Source organism: Labeo rohita, chromosome 6, assembly GCF_022985175.1.
Source record: "Labeo rohita strain BAU-BD-2019 chromosome 6, IGBB_LRoh.1.0, whole genome shotgun sequence".
Lineage (NCBI taxonomy): Eukaryota > Metazoa > Chordata > Actinopteri > Cypriniformes > Cyprinidae > Labeo > Labeo rohita.
In genome coordinates, this window is record NC_066874.1 from 9838936 (window position 1) to 9858503 (window position 19568).

Below are 19568 nucleotides of genomic sequence, written 5' to 3' on the forward strand. Positions count from 1 at the left end.
CTTGGTCACTCTTCAAAAACTCTAAGATACTCTTGTGCCTCTCAACAGTGTAATTGCTTTAACTTTTAGTTTTTAATAGCTGATGGCAGGTTTGTTCTGTTACAGTCTGTTCTGCTCTATTTTTATTCTGTTACATTGTGGTCACACTAACAAAAATGCACTTTATATAAAACTTTTTATAAATTTTCTGTATTGTTAAATGTGGCTTGCTTAAAAGAGATGAGTTCTTTCAGGCCAAGAGACATTGTTATAATGATTTTGTACAGTGAAAATTTTGGAAACATGGCTCTTTGTACAAATATTAGCATTAAATTGTGTTTCTAACAAACAGGTTTGAGTTTGAGCCCAGTAAACTTTCATATAGCATATTCATGTATAATAGTATGAAATCTTTTGGACATTTAAAATCACAAATGTACTTTTAAAGTCATCTATTTTATGGTGTATCCTTACCCTGGTATGGCCATGGCATTTGAAATGCTGTTCAGAAAAGTCTAAAATGAAAAATAAATATGACACAGTTTCAAAATGACCATTTATTTTTTCTTCTTTTCTTTTTTGTAAAAGAACTTAAATACTGCTAGATTTGCCTTTTACACAATTATATTCCATAAAACATTTTTTTCTTTCAAATTTGTTATAAATTAAAATGATATGCATGCAATTTTGCATTTCCATCTTTAATTTTCAACTTTCACAAAAAAAGGAAAAAATGGACACATTTTTAATCTTTTATCTGGAGCTCAGATGAAGCTGCTGTGAAACGGGAGAGGGCAGGATGACGGGAAGGGACGAACAACGTTCCGGTTTTACAGAGAAGTTCCATCTGATTGTCTCAGGCAGCAAATTCGGAGATGAATTTTTTTGTTTAGTCAAATGGGCATCGAATGCCAAATTCCTCATGTTCATTCATCCTCATTATATAATTAACAGAGAAGCATGCTCATAGACAAATGCATACAGAATGTACTCGTTGCGGTCCTTAGTTTTTCCGAGTTGATTTTTTCTTTAAAATTTATTCTTTTGAAAATGCACAAACTAGCATAAATCAATAAGGCGAGAATATGCAGGCGAGGAAATCCATGGTTTGCCAAGGCCTTGGCTCTGTAAGTTTCAGGTCCAGGTCTGAACTGCTTCCATATGTTGAAGATCTACTTGTCCTCTGCCAGTCCCTTTCACACTGAAAACGTATGAGTAGAAGAACGACACTTTAGGGGTGGGGTATAGTCTGTAGCATTTGAGAAGTGGCGAGCCACCCAGGAGCAGTTGAGGTGGTCACTGCATATCTGTTGAAGTGGACCGGACGGCGGCAGCTCCAGTTGGCAGGGTGGAGCACACGGTGCCAGTCACTCCTAAAGAATCGGAACTAAATTAACCTGTTTATCCTAGAGTTACAAGTAGTGCTGAGGAAAATGGTCTTTTTTTTATAGACACTAAGCACCCTTGAGATCTATTTAAATTACAATGTACCAAAGTGCCATAATTTCAGCTTTTAAATGATGAAAACTAATCAGAAGATGTCAATGCTTACTAACTCTACTGAGGACTAGATCACAGCAACACTTTTGTTCAGCATTCCTATGTTATGCATCTCTTTAAGCTGTCTTCCTAACTAGAAAATAATGCCTGGTAAGAAATGAGTCCATGGGCTAGAATGCAGTGCGCCATGCTAACCTTCACAGATGATTGGCTGGCTGTGGCTGAATCTAAGATTCCTGCTGTTTACGGCAGAGGTTATGTGGAAATTCCACCGCCTAGGATTTCGAGGCTTCGGAAAACTCCAAGATTATGGTATTTAAGATTCCACTTCTATAAGAAAAAACAGCTGGCAGTAGGTTTGAGTTACGGTATCGAAATGTTCCAGTTTGTCAGCCACTTTCTCGGGGGCCTGCTTATGGGCAATGATCACAGCATCATCCTATGTCCGCTCAAGTTATGCACTAATGACAGGGGAAGCATGCGGTCAGGTAACATGCTGGCAATAATGACATAACAAAGACTAACTGAGCTCCTTGTTCGGTTTGCGGGAATCCTGTATATACCCTTTACAACTCTCTGATTCTCGGCCATTGCTAGCTTCACAGAATATCTGCCTTTAAGGACCAACCAATCATTTCGTTTTGAAGTTAAATGGTTGCTTGGTAGAAGTAAAACCTGCCCTTTTGCAACAGAATCGACAAAACGAAAAATCAACAAGCATATTAACATGTGAAAGCATAACAACTCTAACGTTTCTGTTCCATTGCATGTTGAAAGGTTCCCTTTTCCCAGGCAGACACACTGAGCCTCGTATAAGCAGACGGAAATGCAGGCTTTGGTCAGATGACGAAGGTTCAGGAGGGGTTAAACAGTTTCTGCTTTGTAGCTCGATAGACCCTAACAAAACGAAAATGTAATGGAAGATGTATACAATTCTGGACAGAAGCCATCTTGGCTCGGTGGCTCTGTGGCTCAGGCTTGGAGGACGAAACGGGGCAGGGTGGCTCAGAGCCGGTGTCGTGAGTCCTGGCTGTAGCTGCCTGGGGAACTGCGGTTGCGGTGGGGCTTGTAGGTGTCCTGGTAGGGGTCCTGGTAGCCCTGCTGCTCTTCCATGTAGTGGTGGTCTCGACCGCTGCCGCCGTGCTGCGAGCCGGAGGAGCCCCGGTTCCGTCCCTTGTGCGCTCGTTCGTTATGGTAGTTCTCGTCTGAGGTCATCAGGTTGCGCCGTTCGTTGGGGGTGGAGTGGTCCCCGGTGTGGTTGGCATGCCGTGTTTTTTGCCCCTGTTGATTCTGATGTACAAGTACCAAATAAAGTAAGTGCCTGTGCTAGTATAACATTTCTTTTTAATATAAGCACTACCTTTGAATTTTTTGAAAGAAATTAATACTTTTATTCAGCAAGAATGCATTAAATTGGTCAAATATAAGAGGGAAAACATTTATAATGGTACAAAAGATTTGTATTTCAAATAAATGCTGTTCTTTTGAACTTTCTATTCATTAAATAACCCTGAAAATGTTGGTGAAAATTTTGCTTTACCATCACAGAAATAAATTTTCATTTAAAATGAATTAAAATAGAAAACAGTTGTTTAATTTGTAATAATATTACAATATTACAGTTTGAACCGTATTTTTGATCAAACAAATGAAGTAAAATACAGTAAAAACAGCGACATTGTCATACATTATTACAATTTAAATAACAGTTTCTATTTTAATATTAATTATTTTTTGTGGTGGCACTGCTGAATTTTCAACAGCCATTATGCAAGTCTTCAGTGTCATATGATCCTTCAGAATTCATTCTAATATGCTGATTTATTATCAATGTTGAAAACAGTTATGCTGCTTAATATGTTTTGGAACCTATAGCATTTTTTTCAGGGTTCTTTTATGAATACTGTGTTTAAAAAGGACAGCATTTATTTAAAATAGAAATTGTTTGTAACAATATATATTACCGTTCAAAATGTTTGGGGTCTATGGAGCCCCAGACATGACATGTAGGAAAATAATATTTATATTATGGCCACAAATGAACAATTAATATGTCAGAATGATTTACTAATTCGTTCTCTTGTTTTAAGTAAAACGTTGGCACATTTTACTAATTGGTGACTTCATTGTAGTGAAATCGTTAGCACGTTTTACTAATTCGTTACCTTATTTTAGTGAAATCGAATGGACGTTTTACTAATTTTTTACCTCGTTTTAAGTAAAATGCAAGGACATTTAACTAATTTATTACCTTATTTTAGTGAAATCATAAGGATGTTTTACTAATACTTTACCTCATTTTAGTAAAACTGTAAGCATGTTTACTAATGTGTTACCACATTTTATTGAAATCGTAAGCACTATTTACTAATTCGTTCACTCGTTTTAAGCAAACTATGAGCATGTTTTACTAATTTGTTACCTCATTTTAGTGAAATCATAGGCACATTTTACTAATTCATTCCCTCGTTTTAAGTAAATCGTGAGCACGTTTTACTAATTCATTACATCATTTTAGTGAAACCGCAAGCACATTTTACTAATTCATTCCTTCGTTTTAAGTAAACTGTGAACACGTTTTACTAATTTGTTACATTATTTTAGTGAAATCGTAAGCATGTTTTACTAATTTGTTACCTCATTTTAGTAAAATCGTAAGCACATTTTACGTATTCATTCTTTCATTTTAAGTATATTGTGAACACGTTTTACTAATTCGTTACCTCATTTTAGTGAAATCGTAAGCATGTTTTACTAATTTCTTACCTCGTTTTAAATGAGCGCGTTTTACTAATTCGTTACCTCATTTTAGTGAAATTGTAAGGACGTTTTACTAATTTGTTCCCTTGTTTTAAATAAATCATGAGCGTGTTTTACTAACTCGTTACTTAATTTTTGTGAAATCGCAAGCATGTTTTACTAATTCGTTATTTTATTTTAGTGAAATTGCAAGCACATTTTCCTAATTCATTCCTTCGTTTTAAGTAAATTGTGAACACGTTTACTAATTCGTTGCCACATTTTAGTGAAATCGTAAGCATGTTTTAATAATTTGTTACTTCATTTTAAGTAAATCGTGAGCTCGTTTTACTAATTTGTTACCTCATTTTAGTGAAATCGTAAGGACATTTTACTAATTCGTTCCCTTATTTTAAATAAATCACGAGCGTGTTTTACTAACTCGTCACTTAATTTTTGTGAAATCGTTAGCACGTTTTACTAATTCGTTATTTTATTTTAGTGAAATTGCAAGCACATTTTTCTAATTTATTCCTTCATTTTAAGTAAATTGTGAACACATTTTACTGATTCGTTCCCTTCTTTTAAATAAATCAGGAGCACGTTTTACTAATTCGTTACTTTATTTTAGTGAAATCGTAAGCACATTTTACTAATTAGTTCCCTCATTTTAAGTAAATCACAAGCATTTTACTAAATCGTTACTTTATTTTAGTGAAATCATAAGCACATTTTACTAATTTGTTCCCTCGTTTTAAGTAAATCACGAGCGTTTTACTAATTCGTTTCTTCATTTTAGTGAAATCGTAAGCATGTTTTACTAATTCGTTACTTCATTTTAGTGAAATCGTAAGCATGTTTTACTAATTCGTTCCCTCGTTTTAAGTAAATCACAAGTGTTTTACTAATTCGTTACTTCATTTTAGTGAAATTGTAAGCATGTTTTACTAATTCGTTCCCTCGTTTTTAGTAAATCACAAGCATTTTACTAATTCGTTACTTTATTTTAGTGAAATCATAAGCACATTTTACTAATTTGTTCCCTCGTTTTAAGTAAATCACAAGCGTTTTACTAATTCGTTACTTCATTTAGTGAAATCGTAAGCACATTTTACTCATTCATTCCCTCGTTTTAAGTAAATCACGAGCATGTTTTACTAATTTGTTACCTTATTTTAGTGAAGTCGTGTGAACATTTTACTAACTTCGGTCCACATTTTTATAAACCCACCATCTTTTTTGAGTAGTGAGAAAAGACCTCTTTTGCTGCTGTTGTGAATAAAGTATGTCAGGACTGTAATGAGGATGTAGCCTGTTCACAAAGAGGGTGCAATAGGCTATTCACAAATCATTCAGCAAACAGAACAGAGTAGTAAATTGTGCTTACCATTTACTTAAAATGAGGGAAAGAAATAGTAAGTCGTGGGAATAAATTGTTCATTTGTGGCCACGGTATAAATATATATTTATATTTAATGTCACAGATTGTGCAGTGTAAGCACCAAACCAAATCTCAAGGTGATCTAATGAGAACCAGACTTAAAATCTTATGTGCACCCCTGTCTATAAACACATTAGGTGTTAAACACCCATATGTGTGTAGAGAGCATGTGTGACTGCGCACCTGTAAGCCGGATATGGCAGACGTGGTGTAAGGGGCCAGGGCAGCGGGACCGAGGTTTCTGCCCAGCAGAGGGTTCAGTGGGGTACTGCTGGAGGTGTGGGTTGCCTTCCAGTATGCCTCAAGATACTCAGCCAGGTGCTCACATGCATCTTCCAACTGATTCTCATCCAAGATGATGTCAAACATCTCCTGTTAATGAGGAACACATACACACAGCCATACCACACACAAACACATAAGACTATGTTAAAATTGGACTAATTTCTTTATTTTCCTTTTACACGTGTCAGTGTGTTGATGTTTGTTTTTATGAGAAGACGCACCGGAGGACACTGTGCTAGTTTATCTGCGGCTACAAGCTGTACATTGAGGTGTTTACTCTGCGACTTTCCTCTAGATTTGATGAGCCGCTGGAGGACCTACAGGACAGAAGAGTTGGTTACAGAGCAGGAACAATAATTTCAAACAGATTTTGAAGCTTGATTGGTCTTTCTCTAATGAAACACTAAAACCGTGACACGAGTGTCTCTGAATGTCACACCTTTGGCGAGGACACTTTGACATGGACGATAATGGGTGCTAGTGAAGTCTTCATCAGCTGAGCAGGATGGTTGATGGTGTCTGCGTCCAACACAACCAGCTGGAGCGAGCGAGCTAGTTCAAATATGCGCTCAATCTCGCTCTGTACCTCAGCTGTACATGTATATCACACAAAGAGTTATCAGTCTACAGTTCACACACTAATAGAACAAAAACAATCAGGACTCGGAAGTGACTCATTTTGATACTGCATTTGATGGCAGTATGTGAGATTAAAGGAATATTCTAGGTTAAATACAACAAGTTTTCAAAAAATGCAGCTACCAAATACTCCAGGGTTAGGGATTCTGAGAAAGTACTGATTTACACTAAAAACAGTAAAATTAGACACCATTTCCCCTCAAAAAGTACAATATTTGTAGTCATGTGGACATTCTTCAGGCTTTGCTACTTTTAATTTCTTAACTTTTACCTATTTATAATGCACTGTTTATATGGGACAAACTTTACACTCAGTCACCGAGAAAACCTGTGCTTAGCTTAAACATGGCTTTTTACACCAACTTTAATCTTAAATATACAGAATTCATGTAAGTGCATTAAAAATAGTGGTTGAATTTAACCTGGAATATTTCTTTAATAACCTTTGTGAGGTATGTTTAAGTTCTTTCTGTAACTTACCAAGGCTGGATCTGGTATTTGAGCGCTCAATAATGGCTCTCTTGCTGGGATTGTTGAGCACTGATCTCTTTGCCAGTGAGATGTCCGCCGTCACACGCGTGATAGTTATCCTGGGATAATAAAAACATTATCTGTAGTTAGCTGCAGTGAAAACCTGTCATTATAACATATAAGCCACCATGTCTTGTTTATAACTTATTAATCAGTATTTAAATTTTTTTAAATGTTGTGCAGGAACATGATGAAATACCAGTGTAATCATCTATAAATAATTTGTAATACTTACCTGCCATCAAACCGGTGTTTCAAGAAGTCGAAAAGAGCTTTCTGCATCATATCAGTGACCTGTACACAGGATATGAAGTGTATTTGAGTGTGATTTAGAAATGTGCTTAATGTATTTATATACGTTTTAATAACTTCATATTTAAATAATAACAACTGATATGTTCTAAAATAATATTTGTGTGTGCCATGTTTATGTTTATTAGAGTGTTGTACTGTAGCTTAGCAACATGTCAATGCCAAACTCCACTGAAATAAAGCAGTCCTGGTTTCTGGAAGTATATTTCCTGTTCATTTTTTATACATGAATTTAAAAAAAAATGTCTTTGTTCAAGAGTTATCAGACACAAAGCAATCCAAGCAGCTAAGGAGAATGACAACATTACAAACTTTTGATTTGAAGCAAATCAAAGACAAATGTACAGAATTCAGTTTGTGGTGTGGTGGTGTTCTGAAATAGAGGTAATACTTTATTTTGATTGCTTTGAGCACAATGCACATTTCTTAATATTGAGCCTAAAATAGGTTTTAACGTCACTATTAACGAGGACTGTATGATCTTTAAATGCAAAATACCTGAAGTACCTAAAGTACACTTGAAGTAGTTCCACTTTGGCACAATCACATTTACTTCAGTATATCTTTAGTTGGACCTTAGCACTACTTCCGCACAATTAAAGTGCATTAAGTACAAAATTAGTTGTTTAAATTTATCAGACTTTAAATATACCAGATTAGTACACTATTGCAGGGTATTTTTATTAAGTACGTAATATGTAAATGTATTTGTAGTATTCTTAGCGTGAAATAAATGGATTTTAAATACATTTTAAAATATTTATTTTTTTTCACTAGGGTAAACATGAATTACACTATCAAAAAAAAATATATATTTTTTATATTTTTACATGAACAATGTAATCAATATTCTATTTATTAAAGCCAAATAGGAATCTCATAAATTATCCCAAAATTATAACTCAAGGCAGTAACAATTTAAATAATATATATTTTTTTGTGAACTTATGTTCAGCTATTCTTTTTAATAGTTAACTTTGAACTATTTTTGAATTTTTTGGATCATCAAAGCTCAGTAAATATTTGTCACAGACACAGAGATTTACTTTAAATTTCACCAAGCTGATTACTCACTAAAAACTCCCACAGATTACGTTTTCATGCATTTTAACTCTTATTTTGACGTAACAAAGTGGTTATATCTAAGTGCTTGAGTGTTTACTTACTTTTTTATATTAGTCAGACTGATTTGCAAACGCTGATAAACACATTTATTGCATGAACCAATCATAGTCGGACATAACCAGTCATATCCAATCATATCACGATGGAGGCCTCCTCCCACATGACTTTCTCCCATTCATTTCCCATTTACCCCCCATCAAACTCCCCGCACGCTTTAGCGAGTCTGTTAAAACTCAATGGGATAAGGGGAGGCAAGAGAGACACGGACTTCCGCTGTAACTTTACCTACTGGTGATGCTGTTGTACAATGTTTCTTTAGAAAAATGAGTACTTCATACACTTCTTAATGTTGTATTTTGTAATATACTGAAGTTATTTTATTTTTATACTCCTAATTTTTTTCTCATCCAATATTTTTTAGGAGACACTGCCTCCCTTGCCTCCTCGGAGGGAAACCCTGACATATATTTGTAATGTTTATATGCAACCCTGGACCACAAAACCAGTCTTAAAGAAGAAGTCCACTTCCAGAACAACAATTTACAGATAATGTACTCACCCCCTTGTCATTCAAAATGTTTTTAAAGAAAACATTTCAAGATTTTTCTCCATATAATGGACTGATATGGTGCCCCGATTTTGAAATTTCAAAATGCATTTTAAATGCAGCTTCAAACGATCCCAAATGTGGTTGTAAACGATCTCAGCCAAGGAAGAAGGGTCTTATCTAGCAAAACGATCGGTTATTTTCATAAAAATAAATACAATTTAAATGTTTTTTAATCTCAAACGCTCGTCTTGTCTTGCTCTCCCTGAACTTTGTGTATTCTGGCTCAAAACAGTTATGGTATGTCGAAAAACTCGTATTTTCTCCCTCCACTTCAAAAATCATTTCAGAATCATCCTATACATCGCTCCAGTCTTTACAAAGTGAACATCCTTAACAAAAAAGGTAAAACAGCGATATGGGATGATTTTGAAATTGAGGGAGAAAATACGATTGGAGTTTTTCGACATACCCTAACTGTCTTGAGCCAGAATACACAGAGTTCAGGGAGAGCAAGACAAGACGAGCATTTGACATTAAAAAGTATATAAACTGTATTATTTTTATGAAAATAACCAATCGTTTTGCTAGATAAGACCCTTCTTCCTCGACTGGGATCATTTAAAAACACATTTGGGATCATTTGAAGCCGCATTTAAACTGCATTTTGGAAGTTCAAAATCGGGGCACCATATCAGTCCATTATATGGAGAAAAATCCTGAAATGTTTTCTTCAAAAAACATAATTTCTTTAAGACTGAAGAAAGAAAGACATGAACATCTTGGATAACAAGGGGGTGAGTACATTATCTGTAAATTGTTGTTCTGGAAGTGGACTTCTCCTTTAAGTAGCATGGGTATATTTGTAGCAATACCCCGAAAAAACATTGTATGGGTCAAATTTATTGATTTTTATTTTATGCCAAAAATCCTTAGGATATTAAGCAAAGTTATTTTGTAAATTTCCTACCATAAATATATCAAAACTTAATTTTTTATTAGTAATATGCGTTGCTAAGAACTTCATTTGGACAACTTTAAAGGCGATTTTCTCAATATTTAGATTTTTTTGCACCCTCAGATTCCAAATTTTCAAATAGTTGTATCTCGGCCAAATTTTGTCTTATCATAACGCCATACATCAAATAAAAGCCTTATTTATTTAGCTTTCAGATGATGTATAGATCTCAATTAAAATAAATTGACCCTTATGACTGGTTTTGTGTCCAGGGTCACATATCCGTTTACTGAAAAATCTGCATATATGCATAACAATATTTAGGTAGGTTTTAGGTAGAAACTGACTCAGTGCTTCATGGGAAGGCTAAAGTTTTCTTCTGGTATGATTTACTTGGTTGAGATTTCTGAGTAATGGGCAATGTAGTTTTCCAACAGGAATTCTCCTGTCAAACAAAGTTATTTAAAAATGATTGAAATAATGTGGACTGATGGCTTAAACAAAAGGATACACCATCAGATACCAGCCTCATAGCTCACAGTAAGTCTGAGTTATCATTCAAAATTAATTTCCCTATTACCAAAATAAATGGGATTTACTTCCAGAACCTGATTGTTGCACTCTATTAATTTCTGGTCGAGTCTCCTGTGCAAGGTGGTGCATATGTTCAGCATTCCAAATTGGTCACTTATAAGGTTCCATACTGCTCACTTATTGTGCCTGTAGTGAGCGAGGCAGTTTTTGAAATAGAGCTAAAGATTAAATTTTATTTTAAGGACAAAATTCTAAAACTTAGTCTAATAAAATAAACCTCACTGTAAATTATACATCAAGGATCTGCAAATCTTTACAAAAAAAAAAAAAAAATAAATAAATAAAATCTGCATCCAGTTACGCCCTATAAATTGCGAAGCAAAGGAGCTTGTTTTCTTTATTTACTTTGCCTGCTTCACTGTCTCGCCCTCGTCTTTGTCTCTCGCATGCCTTCATTCTTTCTCTCACCGATTCCCTCCCTCCATCACTGTTCCTGTTCTTCTCTCCCTTTTCTGTCTCTTTCTAATTTCAAACCGTGCTCTACTTTCTAGCACTGACGTCTCTTGGACCCCGGAAGGTTGTTGCCGTGGTAACGGAACGGCGGAGAGGAGGAGTATGTTTTTGTTTTCTCCGTGTGAAGAGATGGAGAGACTGGAATAGATATTATATTTTGCTGGTATCAATAACCCAAAATGCGCACACACAGACACGCAGCCGCTTATGAACAAAGAACGCCAGCTTTACGGCCTTGACGGAGGAATTTTCTGTTAAATGTTATTTTGTGATGAATTCGCTGATTCACCTGTAAAAACTCTCCAGATGGATCTTTGATAAAAGCGTTTTTCTGAACGAAAAATGGCAAGTTTGATGGTGATACACCTCCACATCTTTTAAGACAACACACCTCATATCCTTTCAGCGATGGACCAACCAGCACCACAGGCCTCATGGAAGGCACGACATCATAGGGAGCCACATGTTCAGTCTGCAGATGAGATCATAGGTGAATAACAAAGCACAGCATAGTCAAAGTACGTCACAATGAGTGTAGTTCTGAAGAATGAGTGTAGAGATGAATAGCAGTGGTGGCAGAAATATATCTCTTCAATGACTGGATCAGAAGGTTAGGTGATGATTCTTCCATCCTGTGGACACACTTACCACTTTCTGTTTCTGCTTGCCTGTAAAAAGAGAGGAGAAAGAAGGGAAGTCAGAATAAAGAATGATCAAGTTCTTCAAATGTGAGAAAGCCATTCAAGTCATTCATGGTCCACTGTCCCATGCTCACAAGAAGCTGCACGTTTGATCTTTAGCCTTACGCAGGACAGTGTTGAAGTAAAATCATCCACTGATTCCGTTTTTTTCGGGGAGATTCCTGTAACCCCACCCCCATCTCATAAAGCCCCACCCCCAACAGCTCATTGGCTCACCTGATGACATTACATCCCCCAAACTGGAGGAGGAGCTTCCACTGGACTTACTAAAGAAATGAGCAGACAAACAGAGACAGAGATAGAACATTTTTAGTCATTGTGTCTAAACACACAAGTGGACTACTCTCTAATCTCTATATTTAATACTATATACTATAATCTCTAATAACTAATGTATAAAACCTGGTCAGACCCAAACTGTCCATGTACTGTGATCTAGAATTGATGCTGCATGTAGAATTTGTATCAATAGTCACCTGGGTTTGAGGGTCAGTCATCCGATTTCAAACTGCGAGCAGGTGTCACTTAACCTAGTACCTCGTTTTCGACACATTAAATGTCAAACAATCTTTTAAATCATTTCAAGTCTCGTAAATTGCCTCAAAATTTGACACCGGGTCTCTCAAGTGGTAGTCTCAGCCTCAGACCCATGGGCTGTCTGATGAATATTATTACAATGACAATAGCTCTCCAAAATTGTAAGCTCAAATCTAATTGGTTTCCAAGCCAAATGGAAACATTTACCAGTCTACCATGGTTAAAAAGACTTGTTTATATGCTGTAACACCAGCCTGCCACAATTAACAAAGTTTGCGAGCACTAAAACACTGAATCTTTGAAAGTTATTCAACTAAGACACTATAAAAATATATCCTTGTGCACAACTGTATACTCTGTTTATGTTATATCAATCAACAAAATTTTAGCGTCAGTTCTACAATTGCTTGCAGAGACTGTGGCAGCATTATTTGAAAGGGTTACTATTTTGTAACACTCTTTATTATTCATATATGATTTAATATGTTATCCTCCATTTTTAAATGCCACAAAACAAAACAAAAAACAGAACAAAACAAAACAAAAAACACATGGATGCTTTACTTTTTCAGACAGACAGTTTAAGTGGATGGTTCTCGGCCAGAATAAACTGCTCTGTAGACAGGGCTTTATGTCGATACTCAAAAGTCTGGCTCTGGTTCTGCATTTCTGTAGCTAAGACATGATGATTATGAGCAGAAGTGAAAGTACAGTGAACTGTGATAAATGCACAATCTGGGGTCAAATTCAAGTCATGATGTTTTTGGCAAAGATAACAGTCCTGATTACAAAAAGTAACAGGCAAGTGAAGAAAAAACAACAAAGGGTGAAAATTCAGATATGGTGTGAAACTGAAATGCAAACCCAACATACCTTCTAAGTATAATCTGGGTGTTCATCTAATTTCAAATTTCAAGCAATGCCATGCTCACAGATCTACGGAGTAACTAAAAGTCTTTTTTTCATTTTGAAGTGGAATACTTAAAAAATTTATTTTGTACCCTGTAATAAGACTTAATAGGTTTTTGCCACATCAATAAGCTATAGTATCTCTTGTATCTATAGAATAGCACCTATAGAGCATTTGGTTTTCTACACATGGAAATGGCAAAAAAAGAACTTTTTATTAATAGATCAAATATTGTATAACATCAAAATGAGCTTTGAAATATGTAGTAGTGTGCATTTTTGACAAATTATCAAAGATGTCACTGCAAGGTTGATTTAAAAAAAGGATATTAAGCACCAAGAGGCTGTGGAAAATCAAATGCTCCATCAACTAGGTTGAACTATGTTCTCTGTCTGCTTACCCTTGTACACGGCTTTTCTTCTGTTCCAGCTGTGCTCTGATATGCTCCAGCTTCAGGGGACTGGGGATAAAACCAATCTCACAGCCTTCCTTCACCAGCCTCCCAATCCACCAGTCATTATTAAACTTCTGCATATGGAGCACAGAAAAGGACAAAAGAAATAAAAGCTGGGGAAAACTTTATTCCCTCTAAGTCATTGGTTAATCTGAATCAGCAGTGACCTGTTCACTAATGGGCCAGCAGGCCACAGTACCTCTTTGATGTGCAGGAAGTCTTTCGCATCAAATGAGATGGCAGTTCCTGGCACAGGCACGTCTTCATCCAGTGCACCACAGTAACTGACATTTGTTTTCACGGCAAAGGCCACCGCTTTGGCCTGGAAGTTGATGTTTTCAGATTAAAAACAAAAAATACATAACAAAAATGTAAAATTATATGTAAAATTTTGTCATTAATTACTCACCCTCATGTTGTTCCAAAAACCTGTAAGACCTTTGTTCATCTTCTGAACACAAATTAAAATATTTTTGATGAAATCCGAGAGTTTTCTGATCCTGCCTAGACAGCAATGCAACTACCAAGTTCAAGGCCCAGAAAGGTAGTAAAGACAGTGTTAAAATAGTCAATACATCAGTGATTCAACCTTAATTTTATAAAGCTACGAGAATACTTTTTGTGCACAAAGAAAACAAAAATAACAACTTTATTCAACAATTACTTTTCTGCTTGTAAACAATGCACAATACATCTGTGTTCTACGTTAGAATGCCGGCTTCTGCGTCAGCAGCGCATGAGTTGTGACAGAGACTGACACGAAATTGCTGAAAAAAGTCTGAAAATTTTTTGTTTTCTTTACGCATAAAAAATATTCTTGTAGCTTCATAACATTACAGTTGAACCACCGATGTAACATGGGCTATTTAACAATGTCCTTACTACCTTTCTGGGCCTTGAATGTTTCAGTTGCGTTGCTGTCTATGCAGGGTCAGATAGGATTTGGGATTTGAAAGGATTTGAATGAAAGTCTTACGGGTTTGGAACGACATGAGGGTGAGTAATTATGACAGAATTTTCATTTTTGGGTGAACTATCCCTTTAAGAAAAGATAAGAGTGGACATACAACAAAATTCAGCTGTCCTCATATTATAAATGTACTTATACTATCAGTGTAATCATAATTTGAATTGTCCACACTGCTATACTGGAATTTTTGTGATTTATGCTTTAATAATAACAAACATTATAAAAAATAACTGTTGTAATTAATATTAGTGAAGAATGGTACATACTTTAGTTAAATTATACATTCTGGAAATTACAGTGAAATAATTACAGTGATTTTTAAAAAGCAGATACATATTATGCTAAATTATTGTTTTTTAAATAAATCATCACTAATATGGTGTCAAATAAAATTAACAGACACATTATATTTTTATTAATGCAAAAATTAATGATTTTACACTCAAAAAATACTCTGCTATGTCCCAGTATATAAGCACTATATACTGTTGTGTATTAAAGTATTGAATGTGATAAATTACATATACTTGATTATTATGTGATAAGTGTGATTTGTGTCTGTTCTGACCTTTGCCCTCTCCAGCTGCAGTGCCGCCTGCTGTTCTCGCTCCTGCCGGCCCTGACTACCCCCCTCCGGCCTCTCCTCCTCCAACGACACATCTGAATCAGACGGCCTGCTAGTGTAGGAATCAGCTGAACCCTGTGAACAGACAGCACATACTACATTACTTACACGCATGCAACCTGGTCATGGCTTTAAAGGAGGCGAGTCATAAAAATGCAATTTTCCTTGCTCAGTCCAATCAGAACAGTTACTGAAACTGCAAAAATGGGTCATTCTGAAATATCAGCACATAAACATATGACGTCTGGCAGGTCAATATTTATTCAGTATTCAAATACTTGGCACGCCCTGATGAATGCCAGACTATGTGGAAGGAATCATAACTGAGTAAATTTACATATAGAAGTCTTAAAGGTGCAGTATCAAAAAATGTTTAATTTCACAGGTTAAGGTGAAAACTGCCATTGAAAAGTGATTGTTTGGGGTTTAAAAATCCTTGAAGAACCTTGAAGTGGACTATTACAAAATAAGAGAATGACACAGAAAAGAGATTTACCTGAAATGGTCTTTTCAGAGGTACATTTTGACATTTGACCACATTTTGGCATTAAAAAACATCAAACAATCCACACTGTAAAATACAGTGATGGGAATAATCGCATTAGAAATACACAGCATTAACGGCTTTACTTTTTTCAGTCATCAAATGAATTACAACGCTGTTATCATTACTGACAATTAAATGTGCCGTTACTATAATTTTTGCGTTGCGTTGTTCTTCTGAGGTAAATTCTGGCTTGTTCCTCTCAGCGCGTCTTCTTCCGGAAACGAAAAGTAGTCGAGATGAACTTGATGAATGTTCACGTTTGTTTACAGAGGTCATGTGGGTGTTTACCTACATGTCCGCGCATCTCACGTGGATGTTTAAAATTGGAAAAGCAGAGCCGCTCGTGGGTGTGATTACATTAGAGATGAGTTTATACGGTAGAAACAGGAGCTTGTGTTGGTATCATACGGATTACTTTATTAGAGAAGATTTGTTTTCGACGTCACTTACTTCATTTAAACGTAGACATTTCAAGCTTTGTCTGTGAGGCACGTATTCAAAGAGATTCGGGTTGTTTTATTTACGTGTCTGTGAAGAGAGGTGATGGAGACCGAGAAAGAGAGTGCACCCTGTTTAATTTATTTATTTTACAAAAGCACAATGTTTTTTTGTTATTATGATGTTTCTCCATGTCCGCGGGTTGAAGTGACCCCAATAACATGATTTTTTAGCCCCTGGAGGGTGTCTCTCACATTGTCCCACAGCAACATTAAAATAGTGTAGATTAGGGTACAATGTTTTATTCATTTACCATATTGGAGGCATTCAAGTTATCTGACATATTTAAACGTTTTTAAAATATAACACAATAGTTACTTTCCCTGGTATTTAGTTACTTTTATAATGATGTATCTCAGTTATTAACTCTTTTACTATTTGTGAGAAGTAACTAGAGTTAGTAATATATAATTAATTACTTTTTTAAAGAAACATGCCCAACACTGGTAAAATATGATAATAATTTTAATAATAAATACAGTAAAAACCTAAAAAAAAAAAAAAAAACCTAGTAAAAATGTACATTAGGGTTTAATGTTACATCTTATGCTGTTAAATTAATTCTTATTGCACTGTTTTAGTGCACCTCCTATATAATATTACTATTTATCCCAGTATTTAAAGTTTTTATTTAAAAAATATTTAAGGTAAAAACAGATTTTAGTACTTTAGTTTTTTTTTTAAACTGTAAATTTAAGGCCAATTTGTAAAAATGCCCTGGCTAGTTCTGGCAACCACAGCTGCCGTTTGTTTTTTAAATCGTAAATTTCACTAATTCCTTTTTTACAATGCACTTGGACCATTTTCCTTGGTCATTATTCACATTGGTCTGGTCTGCTGGATTTTCATTACGTCTGTGATTCTCATGTTTTTCTATTCAGACCGCTGCAAACACAGGTCAGCAAAAAAACCACCTGTACCTCTATTACTAGAGCTGTCAGCCATAGAGATACATGCTCCTTAAGCAAACAGAAAAATACACCTGTGAGCTGAAGGTGACTTCAGGTGAGCTCCTTTTGTTCATGCTCTTAAAACATACATTTACTAGGTAATAAACTAGGTAATAATAGGCAGTTTGTCATTAAACATTGTTAATGATATTGTGACACAAATGTGCAGTGTGTAACATGAATAGTACTGTAGTGTAAAATGTTACCCAGCATTTTATGGATAAACATCAGTCATATTTTCTTATACAGAAAAAACTGATTTAAAGCATTCACAGTGTAACCAACACAGTATGCATCAAATGATTCTGTTCTCACCTTGAGGCATCTGTCACTGTCTGAGACAGATACAAAAATACTAAACCCTAAAATAGAGTAACTGACTATGAAACCTACATATCTTAAAAAACTCAGTTGCAGCTGGATAGAAACCAATTATCTTCACAACAAAAACTATAAATATATGTCTATTTATGAGCTTCCAGCTCCTTTTTCCCTGCCATACATTTATTTCAACAACGTCTCCTTGTTGGTTTCTATCATCCATCATTTGTGAGCAAAGTTCATTAACTACTCCAAACAGTAAAAAGTCTTCATTTAGACTACAAATACTTCTCAAAAGAAATTCAGCAGACTCTAGGATATCCTCTCAACATTCCTATCTAGAAAGTTTTCTTTAAGCATACATACCTTCACTGCTGGTTTCTCAGGACCATGAAAAACTTCACAATACACAATCTGAACATTTTCACCTGAAATCTCCATAAAGTCCTCAGATGGCTCCATCACGTTCAAGAAACAAGCACCTGATCCCTATCAGCTCAATAAAAACATAGACCGTAAGGTATTCACACTTTCCCCTTTTAAGATAATAAAGAAGATCCAACCAGCAAGTACATAGTCCTCTAATTAATGAGAGATACTGCTCAAAGTGAAGTGAAGCTAGGAAGCTGTATTCTGCTAATCCAATTTGGAAACAACATTAGCTCAAGTCAGTGAAAAGAATGATCGGGTCAATATCGCATTAGAGAGAGAGGCAGAGAGAGAGCGAAAAAGCCTCGCAGTCGGCTAAAAAATTTCAGCACGCTGCCTATGGCGAAACACTTTTTCCCTGAAGGCAGCCGCTCCGCACAAGCTTACTTCAGCAGGGACCCAATTGAGGCCGGTGAGTCCAATCACAAAACGCCTGATTCGGGAAACAAAAAATGCACAAGTTTGCTTATCTTTCACCGCAGAAGTGATGATTGTGAGCAAAAAAAAGAAAATTCTAATGAATGGCTTTCATCGCCGATTTTGACGAGATAACAGTCTTTTTGCTGAAGAGTGACTTTGGAGGGCTTTTAAAGATTCATATATAATGTCATAAAGAGAGACAATGGCTCAAATGAAGTTAAACAGATATTTTCTCATTAACTAAATTACGCCTTTATTAAGCTTGCAAACTTTATATCCACATTTTCACTGGATTTGCAACGCAAAGCGCAATGGATTTGGTTCAAATGCATATGCATTTCATTGGTAAACAAATAAAAATTATCCCAGACTTCTATTTTGAAGTATGTAGAATGTAAAACCAGTCATACACTGTAAATTTTACTACTAAGTTTACTAGAGTAAATTACTGGAATACATTTTACAAGAAAAAACTATTTCAGTCTATTTTACTCTAAGTGTTCTTTTGTAATTAATTGAAAAATTAACAGCAATTTCTGACTGAAAATTGCTTCAACACCAATTTTTTTCAGTGTTTGAACACAGACTATATAGGAATGTGCATTTATTAAAAACATTAAACAAAGTTTCTTGAATATTACGCTTGCTGATTCATATTTTAAATGATTTTCTGTGGCTTATAGTTAAAAAGCTATATGTCAAAACTGATTAAATATAAAAACAACCTGATATACCAAATGTTCATTCTCAAAGGCACAGGAACCTGATTATGGATTACAATGTTTATCCTAAATAAATGGACTCTGTACACACAGACCATCGATATAAACACATCTGATGAGAATTACAGTGGGTTCTAAGGGCCTCTAACACATACACACACAATCCCTGATAGCTTCTCCAGACTTCTGGCTCGATTTCATTTTAAGGCATTCAAGTGGGGCACCTAAGCCATGTGACTCATTACATTCTACACATCAGCAAGATGTGGCTCTGCCCCTTTAACAGCGAGACACTAAATGAAGCTTTACAATTTTACCTATATAATAACACCCTAAACAAATTCAACCTCAAAGACATCAGACAGGTCCTACAAAGAATAA

General features: G+C 35.4%; 1 protein-coding gene across 3 annotated transcripts in view; it reads right to left on the reverse strand.

The window, feature by feature from the left end:
* Positions 1–521: 521 nt before the first annotated feature.
* Positions 522–19568, reverse strand: part of cacnb4b (calcium channel, voltage-dependent, beta 4b subunit) — a 24820-nt gene continuing 5773 nt past the window's right edge. For 2 of the 3 annotated variants that reach the window (XM_051112472.1, XM_051112474.1), the window contains 12 exons: positions 15244–15375; positions 13905–14027; positions 13652–13779; positions 12021–12070; positions 11752–11771; positions 11495–11575; positions 7350–7408; positions 7064–7173; positions 6384–6535; positions 6166–6261; positions 5843–6031; positions 522–2769 (listed from right to left, as the gene is read on the reverse strand). In XM_051112472.1, the coding sequence (XP_050968429.1) occupies positions 2485–2769; positions 5843–6031; positions 6166–6261; positions 6384–6535; positions 7064–7173; positions 7350–7408; positions 11495–11575; positions 11752–11771; positions 12021–12070; positions 13652–13779; positions 13905–14027; positions 15244–15375 (1425 nt within the window). In that variant the 3' untranslated portion in view covers positions 522–2484. The remainder of the gene's footprint in view (positions 2770–5842; positions 6032–6165; positions 6262–6383; positions 6536–7063; positions 7174–7349; positions 7409–11494; positions 11576–11751; positions 11772–12020; positions 12071–13651; positions 13780–13904; positions 14028–15243; positions 15376–19568) is intronic. The other variant, XM_051112473.1, reaches the window with a different exon arrangement.